Source organism: Microcebus murinus, chromosome 15 (assembly GCF_040939455.1).
Source record: "Microcebus murinus isolate Inina chromosome 15, M.murinus_Inina_mat1.0, whole genome shotgun sequence".
NCBI classification, from domain to species: Eukaryota; Metazoa; Chordata; class Mammalia; order Primates; family Cheirogaleidae; genus Microcebus; species Microcebus murinus.
In genome coordinates this window covers 26,342,588-26,366,215 of record NC_134118.1, presented here as the reverse complement: position 1 = coordinate 26,366,215, position 23,628 = coordinate 26,342,588, and the positions used below count along the sequence as shown (strand labels likewise).

At 40.9% G+C, this 23,628-nt stretch overlaps 1 protein-coding gene and 1 non-coding gene across 2 annotated transcripts; both read left to right on the top strand.

Moving 5' to 3' along the window:
• The first annotated feature begins 6,217 nt into the window (after positions 1 to 6,217).
• Positions 6,218 to 15,566, top strand: GPX6 (glutathione peroxidase 6). The gene is made up of 5 exons (XM_012741982.2): positions 6,218 to 6,304; positions 9,140 to 9,290; positions 13,430 to 13,547; positions 14,059 to 14,158; positions 15,360 to 15,566. Exons 1-5 carry the CDS (start codon positions 6,218 to 6,220, stop codon positions 15,564 to 15,566), a joined length of 663 nt encoding a protein of 220 aa, XP_012597436.1.
• On the top strand, positions 9,836 to 9,942 carry LOC142876750 (U6 spliceosomal RNA). Its single transcript, XR_012923570.1, has one exon. It is a non-coding gene; the product is annotated as a U6 spliceosomal RNA (small nuclear RNA).
• Positions 15,567 to 23,628: the final 8,062 nt, after the last annotated feature.

Here is a 23,628-nt window from a genome sequence, read left to right as displayed (position 1 = left end):
ATCTGTCTGTTCATCTGTTCATCATTCTAGCTTTTTTTTTTTTTTTTTTGAGACAGAGTCTCACTTTGTTGCCCAGGCTAGAGTGAGTGCTATGGCGTCAGCCTAGCTCACAGCAACCTCAAACTCCTGGGCTCAACGATCCTCCTGCCTCAGCCTCCCAAGTAGCTGGGACTACAGGCATGTGCCACCATGCCCGGCTAATTTTTTTTTTTTGTATATATATTTTTAGTTGGTCAATTAATTTATTTCTATTTTTGGTAGAGACGGGGTCTCGCTCAGGCTGGTTTCGAACTCCTGACCTTGAGCAATCCGCCTGCCTTGGCCTCCCAAAGTGCTAGGATTACAGTAAGTCTACTTTAGACTGAAACAATATCCGCAATTTCACCTGTCTCACGCATGCACACTTCTTATCTCTGAGGATCATCAGGTAGAGGGAAGGACTGACACAGGACCCGCAATATCACCTCTCCCGGAGGCCAGCTCCAGAAAAATTATTCGTGAAAGGATGGTGAAAGGGCCACCAACTTGAAGTAATGGTGATCAAGGGGAGATAATTCTTTAAAGAATAGTTATTTTAAAGGCTGTAGGACCGACTTCTCTGAAATATCCCTTTGGCTAGTCCTCGATGTAGAAATCTCTGCGAGAATCGTCTTAGGCTGTGAGCTCATGAAACCACTCCTCTACAAATGCTGGTGAAATGCCCGGTGTCCTCGAAGATGGTGAAATAACACTTGAAATAATGATTTTGTCAACACTGGTGCTAGCTGCTCCTCGGAAAATCCAGGTGCCCAGGCCCAAGCATAGATTTGCCTGCCAGGACCGTTTTCCCTTCCAAGCCGAGTCATCAAACCAGTCTGATGAGGATGGTGAAAGGTGGGGATCCTGTTTCATTCTACTTTAGACTGAAACACCATCTGCACTTTTCACCTGTCTCACGCATTCAGACTTCTCATCTCTGAGGCACATTATCTGAGGGAAGGACGGACACAGGACCCGCACTCTACACCTCTCACCAACGGCCAGCTCCAAAGAAATTTTCGTGAAAGGATTGTGAAAGTTGCTACCATTCTTGAAGTGATTTTGATGAATGGGGAGATAATTATTTAAAGAAAGTTTATTTTACATGCTCTAGGACCAACTTCTCCGAAATATCCCCTTAGCTAGGCCTCCTCGTAGAAATCTCTGTGAGAATTGCCTTAGGCTGTGAGCTCATGAAACCACTCCTTTAAAAATGCTGGTGAAATGCCGGGAGTCTTTGAAGATGGTGAAATAATGTTGCAATAACACTTGAAATAATGATTTTTTCAACACTGGTGCTAGCTGCTCCTCGAAAAACCCAGGTGCCTGGGCCCGTGCATAGATTTGTCTGCCAGGACCGTTTTCCCTTCTAAGCTGAGTCATCAAATCAGTCTGAAGATGAGAGTGAAAAGTGGGGATCCTGTTTCAGTCTTTGATCTGCACTTTTCACCAGCCTCGCACATAAGCACTTCTTACCTCTGAGGATAATCAGCTAGAAGGAAGGAGTGACACAGGACCCACACTTAACACTTCTCACAAGGGCCAGCTCCAAAAAATGATTCTTTAAAGAAGGGTGTAAAAGGCTACCTTTCCTGAAATAGTGGTGAGTGGATGGTGAGAAAATTCTTTACAGAATGCTTTTTTAAAGGCTCTAGGCCAGGCGTGGTGCCTCATGCCTATAATCCCAGCACTCTGGGAGGCCTAGTCAGGCGGATTGCTTGAGGTCAGGAGCTCAAAACCAGCCTGAGCAAGAGTGAGACCCCGTCTCTACTATAAATAGAAAGAAATTAATTGGCCAACTAAAATATATAGAAAAAATTAGCTGGGCATGGTGGTGCATGCCTGTAGTCCCAGCTACTTGGGATGCAGAGGCAGAGGGATTGCTTGAGCCCAGGAGTTTGAGGTTGCTGTGAGCTAGGCTGATGCCATAGCACTCACTCTAGCCTGGGCAACAAAGTGAGACTCTGTCAAGAAAGAAAGAAAGGAAGAAAGAAAGGAAGAAAGGAAGGAAGGAAGGAAGGAAGGAAGGAAGGAAGGAAGGAAGGAAGGAAGGAAGGAAGGAAGGAAGGAGGAAGGAAGGAAGGAAGGAAGGAAGGAAGGAAGGAAGGAAGGAAGGAAGGAAGGAAGGAAGGAAGGAAAGAAAGAAAGAAAGAAAGAAAGAAAGAAAGAAAGAAAGAAAGAAAGAAAGAAAGAAAGAAAGAAAGAAAGAAAGAAAGAAAAAGAAATTAAAGGCTCTAGGATCGACTTCTTGGAAATATCCACTTAGCTGGTCCTCAACATAGATTGGTTTGCCAGAATCATCTTTGGCTCTGAGCTCATGAAACCAATGTGGTAAAAATGCTGGTAAAAGTGCTGCAGTCCTTTAAAGATGGTGAAATAAGTCTTAAAATAGTGAATATTTCAAAACGTCTGCTACATACTCATCGAAAAACCCAGGTTCCCCGGGGCTGAGCATTACTTTGTCAGAACTGTTTTCCATTCCGAGCTGAGTCATCAAATCAGTCTGAAGACAAGGGTGAAAAATGTGGATCCTGTTTCAGTCTAAAGACTGAAATTATCTCTAAAGACTGAAACAGGATCTGCACTTTTCACCTGTGTCACACATAAGCTCTTCTCATCCCTGAGGATAACCAGCTAGAATGAAGGACTGACATTGGACCCACACTTAACACCTCTCACAAGGGCCTGCTCCAACAAAGAATTCTTGTAAGAAGTTTGAAAAGGACTACCCTTCTTTAAATAGTCATGAATGTATAGTGAGATAATTCTTTAATGAATGGTTATTTTAAAGTTTCTAGGACCGACTTCTTGGAAATGTCCACTTAGCTGGGCCTCAGCATAGATTGGTCTGCCAGAAGCATGTTAGGCTCTGAGCTCATGAAAGCAATGCGCTAAAAATGCTGGTAAATGTGCTGCAGTCCCTTAAAGATGGTGAAATAAGTCTTAAAATAATGATTGTTTCAAAAGGTCTGCTACATACTCCTCGAAAAACCCAGGTGACTGGGCCTTCCATTCCGAGCTGAGTCATCAAATCAGTCTGAAGACTAAGGTGGCAAGTGCGGATCCTGTTTCAGTTTGGGACCAAAACTGAGACAGAATCCGCACTTTTCACCTGTCTTGCACATGCGCTCTTCTCATCTCTCAGGATAATCAGCTAGAATGAAGGACTGACACAGGACCCACATTTACCACCTCTCACAAGGGCCTGCTCCAACAAAGAATTCTTGAAAGAAGGGTGAAAAGGCTACCCTTTTGTAGCTCATTAGTGAGTAAGTGTCACTAGTTTATCACTCCCACTGCACACTTTTTACTCACATGTAGTGTTTTACTAATAAAGTAAAAATTCTTTTACTAATAAAGTTATTGATATGTGATATATCCTAGCTATTTCCACTATGATATATCACATATCAATAACTATGCCTATAGTCTAAGACAGCATATATTTGCAATTCCCCTGGGTTTGCAAATATACCCTGAATTTGGGGCAGTGTTTTGGGACCAAGCTTTTAACCTAGGTCTAAGGTGATCTGTGCTAAGTCTTGTATTTGGTGTCAGAATTAAACTGAAATTTTGGACATCAAGTTGGAGAATCACACTCCCTGTTAGCCATAGGAGGCTTTGAACTCACAAGTTGGACTCTACCTGAAGAGATACTTCCATCTCCCTGAAGCATTTAAGAACTGACAAGGGAGATTAGACTTCAAGACAGAAGAGGAGAAGGCAATGTGACTATGGAGGCAGTGACTAGAGTGATGCAGCCATAAGCCAAGGAAATCCAGCAACACCAGAAGTCGGAAGAGGCAAGAAATTGATTCTCCCCTACAGTCTTGACCTTGCTTCAGTCCAGTAAAAGTGATTTTGAATTTCTGGCCTCCCAAACTATGAGAGTGTAAAGATGGCGATGGCAGAAAAAAGGTGAGAGACAGAGAAATATGGGAAGCAACGTGGCTTTATTGAGTCCTCCTGGGCGAGGTTCATGGGTCCCAAAGGAATGGGGCCAGAGAAGTCACGCCCGTTTGAAAGGTATGAAGGCTTTTATGCTGCCTGAGTTGGGCTGGGGACTTTTGGTGGGAAGATCTGGGGATTTTCCACTGTGGCCTTCGGTGGCTATTGAGAAATGGGAAGGGCTGGTGGTATTTGCAGAATCCAGGAACTGAAACTTTCTTATCCAGGTGGACATCTGGGTGTGGTTGTTCTCAGGGCCTGGCAGTTGTTTGTGGCAGGTTCTGGTCTTGTGAGCTCCATTTTTTATCTAGGGAGGGGAGGAGGGCCTGCCACCAACCTTACAGAGAGAATAAATTTTTGTTTATTATCTTAAAGACACCAAATGTGTGGTAATTTGTTACAGCAGTTACAGAAAAGTAATACAGATTTTGGTACCTGGGAATGAGATACTACTATAACAAATACGTAAAAATGTCAAAGTAACTTTGGAATTGGATAATGGATAGAGGCTGGAAGAATGTTGAGGTGCTCCCGAACATTCACTTCTCATCGTTGGAGGCCAGGAACTGAGGTGCTCAAAAGCTTATCAGGAATATAGGAACACTGGAACCTAGGAAGGTGGGGCTGTTTGACCTACTGATACGGGCTATAATAAAGTGTCTCCTCACCTCTGGAGGGCTCATTATTACAAGGTTAATAGATGTAAATTGTCTCAGACAGTAAAGATTTAGTCAGGATTATGATCCATATGGAATCAGAGCAAGGGCTCTGGAGTAGGCATCAGGAGTTTACCTTCATTTCACTATTTCTAACCCCGTGACTTTTGCTGTATTATCTCTCCCTGAGCTACAGTTTTCTCATTCCTGAAGCTGTGTGAATATACTTCTAGTTGCATGCCTGAGTCAGGTCCTGGGGTATGTGCTTTAGCGTTATTATCACATTTAATTCTCACAGCAGCCCTATAAGGTAGATAATATTACCCTGATTTCACAGATGAGAAATCTGGGGACATAGACATTAACTTTTTCAGAGTCAAGGAATAGTCAGCAGCACAGACAGGCATTGGTCTCTAAAGCCTCATAGTGAAAGATTCGGCCATTTGTGAACTGAGAACAAGAAAAGGCTAAAGAGCTTAGGAATGTGTGTAAGAGGAAAGTTTCTACATGACTACCCTAAAAGCCTTGGGGACCTGTATGACTGGATCAGGTATCAGTGATTAGGTCACAGATTATAGGCTTCTGAGAACTCAGAAATCTGAGATAACAAAAAGCTTGTCTTCCATGAAAGTTCACACAAATTCTATCCCACCCAGGCTTCAGTTCCAAGAGGCAGAGAAGGCCTTTTGTATGAACCTGGAAGAGGCATGGCAGGTGGAAGGGGCTGGATGACCAGGGGCTTAGAACTGAAGAGGAAGAATTTTTCACTTCAATTAACAAGGGAGTTTAGGAAAGCTAAGCTGACCATGAAAAGCTGGATGGATGGTAGCAGAATGGGAGAGCCAGTAGCCAGGGAAAACAGCTGTGTATCTCTTTATTAATCTAAATACTTCCCAACATCTTTCTGGTTTTTATCTTTGTCTTCTTAGGGCCTCACAAGAAATAGGATTATAGAATAATCAGGGCAAGGACGATTACAGTCCTTTACAGAGGATGAAACTCAAGCCCAGGGCTGTTTCCTGACTCACAGTTTAGAGTTTTATCCCTGATTAGTTTCCACTGTGAATATGCATACATCATTTGTGCTACTGCTGCTTGCAGGCCAGGGGACAGAATGCCAGGCAAAGTGTCTGAGACACTAGACCTCCCACAGCTGATTAGACAGTGCAGTGTTCTACTGACTGAGTGATGAACGTGTGAGGGGAAAGGACAAAGGATAGTCATCTAGGGCAATGCTTCTCAAACTTTAGTTTATATATATATGTCACGTGATAGTTTTGTTTTAAAAAAGCAGATTCTGATTTGAGTGGTGGTGGCTTTACTTCCTGGATATGGAGCCAGCACCTAGGAACTGCCAATCACTTGGCGAGGGCAGGGTGGGTACCTCAGGTTCCAAAGACGGAAGTCTCCACCTTCCTGCCAGAACACGTGCCAGTCCCAAGTGTGGATGCAGGGGTGGGGTTGGGGAGCCCATGGGGTGGTTGAATGCTGCTTTGCGATTGGAGGGCACATCTTCAAACTGGCCCCTGCCAGGGACTCAAAAGGGACCGAGATCACTGAGGACCTCAGGCTTGCCTAGACCTCCTAGCAGAACCATGATCCCACAGTTCTGGGCCTCTTGTCTTTTCTCCCTATTCCTGGTTGGCTTCACTCAGCAGACTCTGAAGCCAGAAAATATGAAGGTGAGTGTCCCGAGGGGGATCCAGGCTGATTTAACTAACCTGACTGCCGGCTGCCAGAGATGCCACGAGTTCTCTCCTCTTCTCAAAGGACAAGATCTGCCGTTCCTGCCCTGCTTCAGAAATTCTGACACTGCTGTCATTTGCAGCAGAGACTCTCCTTAAACCAACTGCCCCCCCCTTTCTCTCTCTCTCTCTCTCTCTCTCTCACTCTCTCTCTCTTTCTCTCTTGACAGAGTCTCACTCTGTTGCCTGGGCTAGAATGCCATGGTGTCAGCCTAGCTCACAGCAACCTCAAACTCCTGGGCTCAAGCAATCCTCCTGCCTCAGCCTCCCAAGTAGCTGGGACTACAGGCACGTGCCACCATGCCCAGCTAAGTTTTTCTATACATTTTTCAGTTGTCCAGATAATTTCTTTCTATTTTTTTTTTTAGTAGAGATGGGGTCTCACTCTTGCTCAGGCTGGTCTCAAACTGCTGAGCTCAAACAATCCACCTGCCTCAGCCTACCCAGAGTTCTAGGATTATAGATGTGAGCCACCACACCTGGCCAACCGTCTCTCAGTTCCATCTTCTCCTCTGCTCTTAGTGGTTCTTAAACTGAGTGTGTGTTTGGGGTGACAGCTTTGGCGCATTCTTTTTTGCCACTTACCCCTGGTGGCCCCTTGATGGCTCAGAGCCTGTCCTCTCCATGGTGGTCTGTAGCTTGAAGCAGCACTGTGGATCCTGGGAAATGAGGCATAATGTAGCAAATGGATTGAAGGTTGCTCTTGGAAAGGCTGCTCAGCCAGAAACCCAGAGGGAGAAAGTAGAGAAACTGGTGCTGGAATGTGCTCTAGTATTTTCAAGGTCAGGGAAAGAGGAGCTTTCCCCCCAGGCCAGGTTGGTTGTGCTCCAAGATTAATTTTAGGGAGGGTGATGTGGTGAGATGGAGACAAAGCTCAGATCAGAGGATTTGTTCCCGGATCTTGGTACTGCTCCAAATCATCTGATGCTATTCAGAAAAGCTCCCACAGTGGATGTTGTTAGGCACCCCTGTAAAAGATTTGTCTTAGGATGCAAGGTAGGGACTGAGTAGATCACCTGAGGCACTAACAAATTTTAACTTTAAAATCCAACAAACTCATTCAAGAACTCGGCCTCAGTGGTGGCAGTAAGCCAGTTATATATCTTTGCTTGGTCCCTTTCTCTCTTCTATAAAAGGTGGAGAGCAATGGCTATCATATAATGCAGTTATTCCCTTGACTTGCATAAGAATCACCTGGAGAGCTTGTTAGAGCAGAGATTGCTGGGCCCCACCCCTAGAGTTTCTGATTCAGTAGGTCTTAGGGGGAGGTCAGGAATTTATATTTCTAACATGCTCCCAGTACACACTCATGCAGGTCCCCAAACCTGAGCTTTGTGCTTTAACCTCTGTCACTGGCTTCATGTGAAGTATAAGATGACATAAAATGTTCGAAGTCACAGCTCACTTGAAAGGACAACCTCTGAGCAGCATCCGGGTCTATGCTTCCCGGTTGGGTATGGAATTCCTGATGTAGAAAATTATCTTGTGAATGAAAAGCTGTGTTCTATGGTGTCCTGACCTCTTCAAACAGACCTAAGCAAATGGAAACAGAACTGAAAGTCGGATAGGAAGGATTGAGCTCTTCAAGTCTGCAATTTTTTAAAGCATCTGCATCCCAGTTCATAGGGTGATATCCATGTGAGAAGCCAACTTTGGAAGGTATTGAGCCCAGAGTTAAGGCAAGAAAAATGAAAGCACACAAATGGTAGTCCACACAATGATTTCCATCTGACTTTTTATTACAGTAGCAAGAAAGGCAAAGGCTAGAAATTATTTTGCACAGAGGTAAGGTGGCATGAAGGCAAAGAGAATGCAGGTGCATAGATGACAACCTATCATAGTGTGTTTCTTAGACTAATATTCCCAATAATTTGGACAAATGTGTATGCACAGATGTGTACAGATGTATGGACACATAGGGAAAGGACCTGCCCTAGGGCAAGCCTCCTTCTCTGCAGGATAGTGAAGAAGAAGCTATTGCCTGGTGACAGAACTTATAGACTTATAAGATGATAAAGAGCTTCTCGCCCCGCTATCCCCATGGAAGTTCACCCACAGGCAACTCCTTCACTGTTTGGGGCAAGCCTTTATGGAGTAAGACTCCTTGAAGTCCAATTTACTCTAAAATTCTATGCTAGGAATCTGACATCTCTCACCAGATTACATCTTGGTCTTTAGTTCTAGGTTTTTGTCTACCTTTTTTTCTTAGCATGTTTGTGGATAGAAAATTTTTCCTCTAGGCTGTTTCTCTACAGTACAGGCCTAAGAAGAAGTGGCTATCGAGGATGAGTTTTGTAGGTACCAGTGAGCACCCCATTGGCAAACTGGGAAAGGCCCTTCGATGGGATCCAGAGGAGAAGCAAATTATGGGCAGATGAGGAATTTATGGAACACTTATTCATGTTATGAGAAATCTTGCAAAAATCTATTAATAATATCAGGGAAAGGATGGGATGACTGGAATGAGTTATTATGATAGGGAGAGTAGAATGTCAGAGAATGGAGGTAAATTATATTAATGGAAAGAATATTATGAAGTGTACATGCCCTGCCACACACACACATACACACACAAAATGAATTTTAAGTTAGAAGATATAAATGCTCACTGTGGCCTCAGCTCTAACAAAAACTTATACTTAAAAAGGTCTCCCCATTTCTAAGAATTTCAAGATATTACATGATGGGTCTTTGAGTGCTTTGGAAAAGTCCACAGATATTGGGAATTATTGTTTATCTTATATCATTACAGTTATTTTTATTACATTCCAGATGGATTGCAACAAAGGGGTGACAGGCACCATCTATGAGTATGGAGCCCTCACCCTTGATGGCGAGTACATCCAGTTCAAGCAGTATGCAGGCAAGCACGTCCTCTTTGTCAATGTGGCCACCTACTGAGGCTTGACAGTTCAGTATCGTGGTAAGAACTCATGTTTCAACTCTTATGGAATTAGCTTTACCAGATAGCCATGTTCTAATTCCAGAAGGTTTTACTAATGCATTATTGGGGGGGGGGAGTGAAGGGATCAGGTAACTCTACTTTCCTACATCTTGCTTCTTCTCTGCTCCTTAGAATGCCAGGCAGATTATCTCTGGATTTGAGAACTAAGACTTTCCCAAAGATTTAGTCACAAAGACTAGCAGCAACACACCAATAGTTGCTCGTTGAATTGTTACTCAGTGCCTTGAAGGAGAACAGATAGTGTAGGGAACATATGCTGCAGCTTCTCAATAAGAAGGTTAGAAAAGATGTATTGTATTAATAGGATCTGAGCCTGTATTAGTGATTTGGGAAAGGGTTTAAGAAATGGAAGCTTTGTTCTGGATTAGATGCCATCAGGAAATAAAGAAAATTATGTGATTGGGTATCTTAATATTATAAATCATATCTACATGGTGGGAGAAGCTAAGCTAAAGCTATAACTGGTAAAGAAGCAGTAGTCACTCATATTGGCAAGAATAAGGGTGCTTGCTTCGGCAGCACATATATTAAAATTGGAACAATACAGAGAAGATTAGCATGGCCCCTATGCAAGGATGGCACACAAATTTGTGAAGCATTCCATATTTTTTTTACATGTCCCTACCAGATTCTTTTTTTTTTTTTTTTTTAAGACAGAGTCTCTCTCTGTTGCCCTGAGTGGAATGCCATGGTGGCGGTGTAGCTCACTGCAATCTCAAACTCCTGAGCTCAAGCAGTCCTCCTGCCTCAGCTTCCCAAGTAGCTGGGACTACAGGCACACACCACCATGCCCAGCTAATCTTTCTATTTATAGTAGAGATGGGGTCTCACTCTTGCTCAGGCTGGTATAGAACTCCTCAGCTAGAACGATCCTCCCACCTTGGCCTCCCAGAGTGCTAGGATTACAGGTGTGAGCCAGCAAGCCTGGCCGATTCCTAGATTCTTGCTTTGCTGTTCATATTTTCATCTGTCCAGTTGAAAAAGTACTTTTCACCACAAGACCCTTACCACATAAACTCAGTGAAGAATTTGTTCATTAAATGTTAAACCATGAATGATGAAAAATATCAAAATTTTTCCCAGCTCTCAAGTTTTAGTTATTTTTAGATTCAAATAACACTGTAAAAACTGATTCAAGCCAACTTTCTTAAGATTTGGTATAGAGCTAGAAACAGAATAAGGTTTGGAATAGAAAGTAGAAATATTTCAGATGTATTAATGAGAAATTTCACTCTTAAGGACTCTATATAGCTGCTTCTTTTCAAAGTTTACCCTTCATATGCATTGCCTTTTCAACTTGCCAATTTCAATAGTGTGTATTTTTAAATCTGTTCTACATGTTTTTGGATGATACTATAAGATTTTGAGTCTTCATTGAGCTCACTGAAATGATTTGTTTTCAACATTGTATTCTTTATTTTTAAATATAAGAAATAGACTATATTAAAATTATAGATATTTGACATTTTAAATAAATGAAATTAAAAATGATCAAAAAAGAAAAAGAATAGGATGGTGTTTCATCATTTTTGTGATTTGGACAATGTTCATGGTTTGTCAGTGTTCAGCCATAATTATGGAGCGGTCTTATTTTGGTCTTGATTCATCATAGTCTCATGTTGTGTGATACTGTTCTGTGAAACTGTTTCCAGGAGAATGCCAAAGCCTAGCTTCCAGACCAGAACCTAGCCTCTCCCAGACCAGAACCTAGCTTTCAGGGGTTGATTTTATCTTTCTCCCTGGTGACTTCTGATAACAACAGGAGAGAGGATTGATCTTTGATCTTTTGGAAAATGCTCTTGGGTTCTAAAGGCACCTCCAAATGACAGAGGAGAAAAAATGGAGTTTTCTGTTTGATTGGTGTGAGGGCTTTTTAGGGTGACTGGCAATATGAGAGAATGCTCCATCTCTACAAACGTGGCCTAACCTTCTATGGTGGCTGAGGTGTGTTTTCCATTGTTTCTGTGCACTCGTTGAGGAAGAGTTTGGTATTCTTGTTGATCCAGAAAAGCTAAAGTTCTAGATCAGTTATACTAGAGGTAGATGTAGTTTTTGACAGGCCAAAAGCTTTATTTTACACTTTTAAGCACTGTTCAAGATAAATTCAAAAGGTTTATTACACTAAATGTCACAGAAAAATAGATCAAAGTAATATATAAACAAGCTTTAAGAAAAATTTTCCACATATTGACATTGCTATCAATTCAACTGATCAAAAATATAAAGTCCTATCATTTATCTTAATGGAACTTCAATAATAGCAAATCTCAGAATTTTCTCCTTTTTAAATACCACTTAAATTTAAGCATATCATAAGCTAGCATCTAAGATATATGGTTCACCAAATTTTGACATTTTAAAATTAGCATTCAGAAGGTGCTTCTTAATTTAGGCAAAAATTATGTTAAAATAATCACTCCTCCAAAGCACAACAAAAGACAAATTGTTCAGATTACCAAGAGAAGCCAAAGATTTTTTTCAATTTAATGGTGAACTTATGTATAAAAAAAAAAATACTCTTCAAAGTACAGATTGGGGTAATATCCACACATTTAAAAGAATTTGGGGGTCACTTTATAGTTTTCATTTTTATGTGTAATCAACTCTAGGGAAAACCTGAAAAGCTATAGACTAAATTTTTATAAAACCTCACAACCTAATAATTATAATAGCCCAAACAACACTTTAGTATCATTTAGCAAAGAGGGATTTTCCTCCCTTCAGAAAATTAAAATTGAAAAATATAGTAAATTTTAAAAGTTGTGATATGTAAATAGCAGTTCCATGAGATGTGATCTGCTTTTAAGTTAAATTTGTTATGTGTTCAGTAAGTAATATGTTTTCAACATTCAGAATTCAAAACATACGAAAGGGTTTAACAGTGGCACCTTCCATGTATCCTTTCCTTTAGGTGACCAATGTCATCAGCTTATGGTGTAAAATTCCAAAAATCTTTTATGCATATACAAGCAAATATTCCTCTATTTTTCTCTCTCTCTTTCTCTCTCTGTCAAGCACAAATACACACACACAAATGATTCTGCACCTTGCTTTTTTGCATAATAAAATATCTTGGACATTAATCTGTAAAAGTATGTGATGAGCTTCCTCATTCATTCCTAAGGCATAGTTTTCCATTATGTTGCTGTCATATAATATATTAAACTAGGTTATGAGAATTTTAAAGAGCATCTCATTCAAATTTTACTCCAGATAAGAAAATTTAGAGAGTTAAAAAAAAAATTGCCAAAGGACTAGAGTCAAGCAAGGTTTGCTAAGTGTTTCTCTTATAGGAAGGAAATATTCTTGATGGCCAAAGAGAAGAGGGAAGAGACGCCAGTAGGCAGAGCCAAGTCTCACTGAGACTGGCTGATGCTGCTTTTGGGGACTGAATAAATCTGAACTAAAAAAAGCTAGAGATGAAAATAACGGTATGAGTCTAGATACACAAGTCAGAAGGCTTCCTGGTAGTGGTAAAGAGCACTCTGGAGCTTGTAGCCTGAGGTCCCAGGGAGTGTTCCAGAGAAATGGCATCAGTTAGGTCCCTGGAATTGATGAGAGGGTAGAGAATGCTCTGGAGCTAGGCTTGGAATTTTTCTGATTTCGTCTACCACTCCTAGGGTAGAGCACCAAACAGTGCTCCTGGGAATGTGACTACAGTGTCAAGTTGTGTCATCATGGGACATTGGAGGGAAGGGGAAGGTAGTATGTCCATTTTGTTTGCCTTTTCCTTGACAGTACATTTGGTCAGTCAATCCACCAATTAAGGAAGGATTCTTCAGAATCAATCAGGACTCACACACAAGACTAACCAATCTGTGTGTGTGTGTGTGTGTGTGTGTGTGTGTGTGTGTGTTTTAATAAGAATTCTCGCTGGGTGCTAAGGTGCAGCTAGTTATGGGAATTACTGCACACGAAAAACAGCAGCCATTTGGATGAGTTTCTGGAAACCAGTCTTCTAGTTTTTGCTCTACCTCCTCAATCTCTATAATCTTTCCCTTCATAGTCCTCAGTTTATTCGTGTGATAAATGGTCTTTCACTGCTTGAGCTAGAGCTTCTGACCAGGCTGCCCATGCTATTCATTCTCTACTTACAGAATTGAATGCACTACAGGAGGAGCTGAGAGATTTGGGTGTTATTGTGTTGGGCTTTCCCTGCAACCAGTTTGGAAAACAAGAACCAGGAACGAACTCAGAGATCCTTTCTGGGCTCAAGTGAGTGCCTGTGTGGGACCCTGCAGAAGCCCTGTCAGGATTTCTATTCCTCATTCGCCTAAAAGCCTTCTTCCCATTGTGGAAATTTCTGGGGTGGTGGCGACAGATTGATGGGTTGAAGAATATCACCATGATGCTTTGAATTCAGTGTGGTCCTGTTGGCAGTGCTCAAACATCCTCTTTACTTTTGGATTCTTTGATGATAAGACTAAGGGAAGAAAAAAAAAAAGACTAAGGGAAGACATAATGGAAAAGGAGCTACAAGGGAAGAACGGAATTTAGGAAATGGAAATGAACCAGGAAGCCCAAGCTCAAAATATTGCCTTTAAATTTTATTGTTATTTTATATTGGCTCCATAAAGCCTATTGCATGAAGTCCTGATTCCCTCACACCTGTCTTTCCTCACTTTCCCTGTCTACACTCTCTATCTCTGATTAGCTGTTGTGGTGAATTGGTGGTGCATCTTGGTCTTAATTTGGATCCTCTTGTAAATACTCTGATTCATTGAAGGTACGTGCGTCCAGGTGGAGGCTTTGTCCCCAATTTCCTGCTCTTTGAAAAAGGGGATGTGAATGGAGAAAATGAACAGAAGGTCTTTACTTTCCTTAAGGTGAGTGAACATAAATCCAGCATGGATTGGTCAGATAAAGATGCCCTGAAAGCAGTGGGGATCATGTCTAGGATTGGGGTTGGACTCCTTGAAAAGGGATTTATGCTCAGATAAATTCAAGGATCATGGCAATATCTTTTGTGATGCTTTGGCCTTAAGTAGAGGACACACATAATGGATGATAGCTCAGACATGGACTAACCACTCCTAATGAATAGTAATGATTCATTCATTCAACAATCATTTTTCAAGTCTCTGGTATGTGCAGGCAACTGTGCTATATATACAATGACCTAACGAACATCAGTAGAGCACAGTCTCTTCCCTGAAGGAACTCCCATGTAATCAGGAGACATACATAGACATGGATAATATAGAGTGCCATGTGGTAAGTGCCTTTAGAGTCATGATGTTAGAAACACAGAATACCACGATGGAAGCCCCCCACCCAAGGATTTCTTAGTCCACCCATCCCCAAATGCTGATCTGCAGAACAAGACTGGCCATTGCTCAAATTTTCACCCTTCCACAGCAAACTGGAAAAAAAAATGTGGGAAGGTTTCATAAAGCTCAACTTATTGAATATAAGACCAGCATTTATTCTGATAATTAAACTACTATTAGGTTTAACCATATATATTGCCTTTTTAGTTGCTCAAAAATGGTGTTATCATCAATCTTATGTGGTTCAACCTAACTAAAACTTTTTGAATTTATGGTTATAGTAAGCTTTTAATTATTCTTATTGTTCAAAATGAATGTTAGTTATTCTACATTAATCTCCAAAACTTCGTTATTGAACTTTTCCTGGCCTATGAAGCCCCAAACTCTGAGAACCACTACTCTAAGTCAACCTATTATTTTTCAGCTAGGAAAACTGAAACCCATAAAAATGATATGACTTGCCCAAGGAAATAAAAGATATTATTTTATTGAAGCACCATGATAAAATCTTGGATGGAGGGAAAGGAGGAATGCTTTCTGTTCACTATTGTACTCTCTATAACTTTTGGTGGTTTGACTGGTAGTTGGTGTATTGGTGATAATACATTGCAATGTCTGTGGTTGATTGGAAGCATGTTAGTAGTTAATATATTAAGATATATAATGGTAAGTAGATTCTCTAAGAGTGGGGATAAGACTGGACCACCACGGAAGTAACAATAAACTTACCTTTCTATTTTTCATGTCTGTGGCCCAGAACTCCTGCCCTCCAACCTCTGAACTTTTGGGCTCATCAAGCCAACTCTTCTGGGAGCCCATGAAGGTCCATGACATCCGTTGGAACTTTGAGAAGTTCCTAGTGGGGCCCAGTGGAGTCCCTGTCATGCGCTGGTTCCACAAGGCTCCCATCAGCACAGTCAAATCAGACATCCTAGAGTACATAAAGCACACTAATACCCAGTAGGAAGGGCTAGTGATGGGGAGAAATCACCACCCTGCTTATTACCTGAAAGACATGTTTAACAAAGGATCCATCTTTGCGCCACACTTCTTTCTATCCAACCTCCATATCACCAAACCATCCAGTACTACCCAAGCAGCTGCTTGTGCAGGTGTGTGTGTCTGTGTGTGTGTGTGAATAGATATGTGGGAGTGTACTTGTGTGTATGTGTGTGTGTGTTTGAAAATTAAAGGAAAGAAAACATATCTCCCCAACTCTGTGATCCTGAAATATCAGACTTTTTCAAATCTATTCCAGAGGAAAATCATACTTTAGGGTAGATGGTTAAGACTACCCATACCCCTAAAAAAGCAAACCCCAGAAGTTTGGACATCTATCCTTTCCCCATCCTGAAGGTTTTTTAAAAAGCAGGAACTGTCAGTAAGACCCTCTAGGTCCACTTATAGCCTCCTCTCTCCTCTAATATAGGCATGCATTGTTAAACTTGTCCTATCCCTAATTAGTCCTCCTTTATATTTCTGACACCAAGTAGTTCTCTTGTAGAAACTCTGAAGATAGAGTGAGAGCAGAAACTTCACCTCACATGAAGAGAGGGGCATCTTTATGATGGTGGGTCCCCAAACCCCTCTGGGTCAGACCCTACCAGAGCCTTCCTTGGTGCCTGGCCCTTAGTGCATTCAGGTCATGGCACCTGGGCAGGGATGTCCCTTTATTCTGGATGATGGGCTTTCTTCTCACCCAACTTTAAGCTCATTCTTTTCACTCTCAAATTAAAAAAACTCTGCAGAAACCTGGCTCTGTGTGGTATTTTCCCAGTCCCATACTATGTCTGGAGTCATAACTCTTCTTCATCTCTCACTTTGTCCCTGTTTCCTTGACCTCTTACTTGGTTCTTCAGTGCTTTGTTTTTCTCAAAAGCACTCTAGAACTTTCCTTGGTTGTATCCAAAAGCACTTGGTGGAACTGGCTGCTCAGAACTGCTGTGGACTGTGTGTTCTCTTGGTGTTGGGTCTTTCTTCACCCTCCCCTTCTGGTCTCCTGGCCAGGCCTCTACATGATAGGAAACTTTGCTTCTCAAAGAATCTTCTTTCTCTCTCTACAATGAATAGACATATATTTCTGTTTTAAAGTTAATTCATCCTCACTATTAAAATCTGAAGACAAGTTGAGTGTAGTGGCTCATACCTGTAATCCCAGCACTTTGGGAGGCCACAATGAGAGGATCACTGGAGCTTGGGGGTTTGAGGTTACAATGAACTATGATCACGCCACTGTACTCTAGCCTCGGTGGCAGAGTGAGACCTTGTCTTAAAAAAAAATAAATCTGAAAACACATAAAAGGAAAAAAGCATAACAAAACAAAAAACATATAACAAAAAGTATTCCTACTCAAAGGAGCAAAGGACCTGCTGGGAAGTTCTTTCTGGTCCATGCTGTTTCATAATTGCAATTCAGTCTTTTATAATGGATACAGAAAATCATATATTAAGGAAAGTGAAGATTATATGAAGAAGTGAAATAAAATAGCTGTTTTTCTCTTCCTTTCACAAATTATATGAAACATAAGTACTTGCACTTAAAAGGTACAGGGAATTTACATATCAGTGGACAATGTCCAACATTATGGGGATTATGATCTTGCTGTGTACCTAAATAGAAATGTGGCTCCTGACTTAGTCTTTATATAGCAACATGAAAATTGACAAACTAACCCAGAAACAACAAGGAAAATGATCTGTAAGACCTTAAAAGTCATACATGGTAGACACACATGAGAAACAGAAAATATTTTCAAAATATTTGTATGCTTTGTCTTGAACTCAAAATCTAGTAAGGATGCACTCTTTAAGAAAATCTGGCTGTCCTTGGCCATAAACCACAGGATCTGAGACTTTCTTCTTTTTTTTTGAAACAAGGTCTCACTCTGTTGCCTATGTTTCAGTGCCCACTATAGAGCAGTGGCATCGTCATAGCTCATTGCAACCTCAAATCCCTAAGCTCAAGTGATCCTCTGCCTCAGCCGCCTGAGTAGCTGAGACTATAGGCAAGTGCCATCACGTCCAGATGATTTTTCTATTTTTTGTAGGGATGGAGTCTTGCTATGTTGCCAGGCTGGTCTCAAACTCCTGGGACCAAGTGTTCCTCCAGCCTTGGAATCCTGAAGTGTTGAGATTATGGGCATAAGCCACTGCACCCCACCTGAGACTTTCACAAATCTTTTACTAACCACTATGGCAGTTGTGAGCACAGTGAGGAGATTACAGAACCAGTGGTGTTGAGAAATGTGTGTTTCATTTTGAGTTTCTTCTAAATGTCTGAAGTTGTTAAGAACCTCCAAGGAGGCCAGGCATGGTGGCTCATGCCTGTAATCCTAGCACTCTGGGAGGCCAAGGCATGAGGATTGCTCAAGGTCAGGAGTTTGAAACCAGCCTGAGCATCTCTACTAAATAGAAAGAAATTAATTGGCCAACTAATATATATAGAAAAAATTAGTCGGGCATGGCTGCGCATGCATGTAGTCCCAGCTACTCGGGAGGCTGAGGCAGAAGGATTGCTTGAGCCCAGGAGTTTGAGGTTGCTGTGAGCTAGGCTGATGCCACAGCACTCTGGCCTGGGGAACAGAGTGAGACGCTGTCTCAAAAAAACAAAACAAACAAACAAAAAATTTTTAAAACCCTCCAGGGATCTTAACAGTCCTTAGAAGGGTTCCAGGTCTGGCACTATTTTTAGATAAGGATAACCAAGGACCAGGAAGTGGGTGGAGGAAGATGAGATGGCACAATGTATAAAATTCTCTCCAGGTACTGGTTTTGCCTAACCCAGGAATCTATAGTCACTGTACAGAAGTGAACACTCAAGGGAGTGACATTCCTAAAGTAATGAAGGAAAAAGACTGCAGCCTCCAGCCTGAGTGCACTGTGCCTGAGTATCTGGAAGAGGTCTCCACCTGCCCCTGCTTGGAAAAATCCAGATTTTCTACTCCTGATGCCCTCCTGTGGCTGTCCCTGAAGAGAAAACAAAGGTTGCTCTGGAAAGAGCCAAAACCAGGGAAATGAGAAACAAATTTCCTTGCAGTGGGTGGTGAGCATAGATGAGGGGCAGGTGTCGGGGGCAGAGGGGCGGCAGTTCAGATCAGGATGTTATAGATGATGATAAAGGAGCTCAGTAAATTTCACCCAAAAATATGACTCCTTGGTATAGAGTATTTTGAATTAAAGGCTCTTAGAGATTAACAGACCCTTGGAAGAGGCTTTCCCTCTATCTACATAAACTGGACTGACCTGATCAAAAGATCAAAGTGGGCAAGTGACTTCCCTTCCTCTCCCTGTTATCTCAGTATATTGCAGGAAAAAAGATCAAGAAGGCACTAGACCTAGCCCAAATTATTTGAAACATAATACCAGTGTCTCAGGTTAATTTATAAGTCAATCTGTTTCCCCCATCAATTTGTCTTCCCTAACACCATTTGTCACTCCTAAACAGAATTATTTGCAGTCCTCATTTCCCCTCCCCTCCAAAAAGACAGATACAAAAATATGTGAACTTCATTGGGATACTGGGTAATCACTGTGTGATTCTCTCCAGGAGCATGATAAATAAACTTATCTCTTATTAATCTGCCTTAACTGTGAGTTGATCTTTCAGCAAACTTTCAGGGGAAAGGACAAATTTCCCCTCACTCCTACAATGACGATAACGATGATGATGATGATAATAATATAAAATCCTTTTTAAAGAGAGGATCAAGAGATAAAAATGTCCACTTCTCTCCTTGTCAAGCTAGCTCTATGACAGAGCTCAGTCCCCAAGAAAAGCTACACAGAGAAACTTCTAGGAGAGGGCAGACTGCCCAGGAATGTCTAAAGAGTTCCAGTCTGTTGTAGTAGTTAGAAGTTTACTATTATTATCATGGCGATTATCATCATTACCATCACAGGCACTAGTACAGAACATTTTCTTCAAACCAGAAGTTCCCGCAACCTGTCATGTAAGCCAGGTAAACTGGAGCTAATTGGATCCATAAACCCACTACCCTATAAATACTCTACGAGGCATCTAGAATCACTAAGGCTCTGTTGATCACAAAACTTTGGGGGATTAGCCGAGTGTAGTGGCACATGCCTGTAGCCCCAGCTACGAGGGAGGCTGAGGCAGGAGAATTGTTCAAGCCCAGGAGTTTGAGGTTGCAGCGAGCTCTGGTGATACCACTACACTCCAGCCTGGGCAACAGAACAAGATCCTGTCCCAAACAAAACAAAACAAAACAAAACAAAACAAAACAAAAAACAAAAACCTTTTGGGGAAAGTCTGGATTCTCTCTGATCACATTATTCCCAGATTTGACAAGCAGCCCATTCCTGAATGTAAGATCCTGTTCTTGAAACCACAAAGGAGTTTTGGTCTAGGTCCAATTGCTGAGACATAAGAACCTGCCACAAGACAAACTACCATCAGAGATGTCTTTCAACCTCCAAGACCTTGGACTGCACTAATAATATCATCAACAGCAAAAAGAAAATAGAGAAAAAGAGCTTAGCAGACTCCACATTTATAAGCATACACCAATACAGATAAACACTCAACATAAAGAGAAGCTTAAGAGGTTCCAAATATATAAACTGCAGTTTCAACTAACAAGCCCTGGGAGTGCCCACAACCTCATAAATGATTGGGGATTTAGCCAATCCAAAACAAATGGGAATTCCTCAGAATTCCCCAAACCGAGAGGGACATCCCCTACTGTGTGGTACCTTCAAATAACACTCACGCACCAGAGTACAACTTTCAAAATCCAAATCCAGAGTTCCTTTTTTTGGAGGCAATCACCAATGACATGGAGGCAGGAGAGCCCAAAGCTGCCCACCAGCAAACATGGCCAGGCAGGTGCTAAGGGAAGTTTTTGGTTTCTTCTCACTCCACAGCCACCAAACCATGAGCAACACCATCCCAGACAAGCCCCCATAAGACAAAACTAGATCTCTTGTGGGAGAAGCTGCCTCATATTCATTTCTCTGAGTAATGGAGATCACGGGCATTTAAAGGAAGGGCCACGTGACTTGGGGCAGGCTGTGGTGTAACAAATGGTGGACTAGATGCATAGGGGCAGATTATGGGGAATGGGGAATCTTGTTAGGAATTCTGCCGAAGAGCCTTCAGTATCTCAGTTCCTTTATCTTGCAAAAAATCCACCATTTCTGAGAAACAACTCAAAAGGTTATCAAAAAGGTCAAGTACTAAATTAAGAGACAGGATTACATAGGGATCATTGAAATTTTTTATTTTATTTTTATTTTTTGAGACAGGGTCAGGCTAGAATGCAGGGGCATCATTGTAGCTCACTGCAACCTTAATTAAACTCCTGGGCTCAAGGGATCCTCCTGCCTCAGCCTTCCAAGTAGCTGGGACTACAGGTGCATGCCATGATGCCCAGCTAATTTTTTATTTTTTAGGGTTCTTGTTCTTGCCCAGACTTGTCTTGAACTCCTGAGCTCAAGCAATCCTCCCGCCTTGGCCTCCCAGAGGCCTAGGACTATAGGAGTGAGCTACAGCACCCAGCCCTGGACTATCCCTTTATGACAAACTTGATCCAGATTATTTTTTGTTTATTCAAAAACTTAGGTTTGGCTGGCATACTGGTATGGCTGAGACAAGAAGGTCACTTGAGCTCAGGAGTTTGAGACCAGCCTGGACAACATAGCAATACTCTGTCTCTTAAAACAAAACAAACAAGCCAACAAACAAACAAACAAAATCTCTCAGGTTTTGGTCTACTTAGAATAAAAGTTTCTCTAGAGACAAAACAAAAAAGTAAAACTAGGACTTTTTATTTGGAATAGCTGACTCACTAATAGGTTAACTGAATTAATAGCAAAACCTCTCAATTCCATCAAATTATGATTTCACAAAAGTAGGTTCTGCTTAGAATGTCAGTACTAATTGCCATGACTAGTTAGGGAAGGATCCCTGTTTTAGCCTAAGCAGCAGTGTCATCATAGTCACTTGAATAAATGCAGGAGGAGAGGATAAATGAAGGACAGCCATCTACTGTAATTACAGTTTTCAGTTTAACAGAATAGATTTGATGCTATTCAAGGAGAAGAACAACAGTAGGAGGGATTTGATGAGTCCACAGTGTCTGTGAGATAAGAAGGTAGAAACGTCTTGTAGGCAGTTGCTTATAACCATGGAGTTCTAAAGAGGTCTATGGGAGAAAGATATTTAGAAGCCATCAGCCTACTTTGGAGGGTTCAAACATATGAAACTATAGAATATTTTTGCAAATATTAGGATAACCAAAGATGGAACCTAGAAAGGATCAACATTAAAAGGCTGATTCTTCCACTTGTACTAGATTTTGAGGTTAGAAACATGTTTTATTCAAGTCTCTGGAAAGTTCTTGGCTTGAATCAGATTCCATTCCCCCAGGAATTTCTCTATGAAGTCACACATTTGTTCTACTCAATATCTCAATTGCAATTTTGTTATCTGGTCAGATAAACCAGCGGAAGACAGTATCTGTAAGAGTCATTGGCTTTTAAAATGTTGTGAAGATCAGCAACCAGTCTTCTGAGCTCTTTGTTTCCTGCATACTCTGTGTCACAGAGCCTTTCCCCAGCTTGCCACTTACCCACAAGTTTGAAACAACCAGGAAAATTGAAAATAAAGGACAGACAAAAAAATCGGGCAAATTATACAAAAAGTAGGAACTCAAGGACTTAATATCATGTTTAGTGAAATTTAGGACAAAACCCATTAAAAGAGACAAAGAAGGGCACCTTTAAATGCTAAAAATTACAATTTAAGTGTACATAAGGATTTTAGGTTTTTTAAATATTCATGCTCAATAAAATAAAGCAGCAACCTTCATTCAGCAGAAATTCAGCAGAGACGCCAAGTATAAGTACAGATACAAATTAATAATTGGCTTTAATTCACTGCTCTCAGTCGACAAAGAAATAAATAATATTATAAAATACTTAAATAATAATCAATGAAATTGATCTGATAAATACAATCAAGTTATTTCCTAAAAAACAGAGAATATACAATTTTTAAATTGTCCATAAATTCCATGAATTGACTATAAATCAGTACAGTAAAAAATGTCAAAATATCTTTCCTTTAGAAAATTAATAATGTACTAGAAAAGAACGATAGAAATCAGAATCAAAATATAATCAAAAGAATATAAAATTTTATACTTAACAAAAATCAAATGCTTCTGAAATATCTTGGCTCTAAGGGAAAATAAAAACTGAAATTACAAGCTATGTAGAATACAATGGCAATAAGACAACATATATTATTACTGTGGGATGCTACTACAGCACATCAGAGGAGAAAATTTATAACTTTAGATGCTTTTTTTAAAAAGAAAATGAGCAGATTTAAAATGATTGAATTACTGGTGAGTATTTCACTTTTGAAGCAAATAAAAGACCAAAAAACACCTACCAAATGGAAGTAGAAGAAAGCAATTAATAGAGTAAAATTGCTTACATACTATGAGAGCTAAGAAAGTATTCTTGGTAAATAAAACCAAAATACAAACCTGTGGAATGTCTAATCAAGGTAAAATACAAAATCAGAATTCAAAGGAGATAGATTCACAAATGGAGGAGAGGTATATATTTTAAGTAAAAATCAAATATTATAATTTTATATCTCTGTATCTGCTAATCTAAGCATAGTGCATGACACAGAATTTAGGACAATATAAATTACCAATATTGATGCAATGATAATAATGATAACATTGAGGTCAGGAGTTTGAGACCAGCCTGAGCAAGAGGGAGACCCACTCCACCCCCATCTCTACTAAAAATAGAAAAGTTAGCCTGCTGTGGTGGTGTGTCCCTGTAGTCCCAGCTACTTGGGAGGCTGAGGCAGGAGGATCACTTGAGCCCAGGAGTTTGAGGTTGCTGTGAGCTAGGCTGATGCCATGGCACTCTAGCCCAGGCAACAAAGTGAGACTCTGTCTCAAAAAGAAAAAAAAATCTTAAGTCAAAAATGCACTTAATACCCCGATAAACTCTTTATAAAGTTGAAAAATCATAAGTCATAC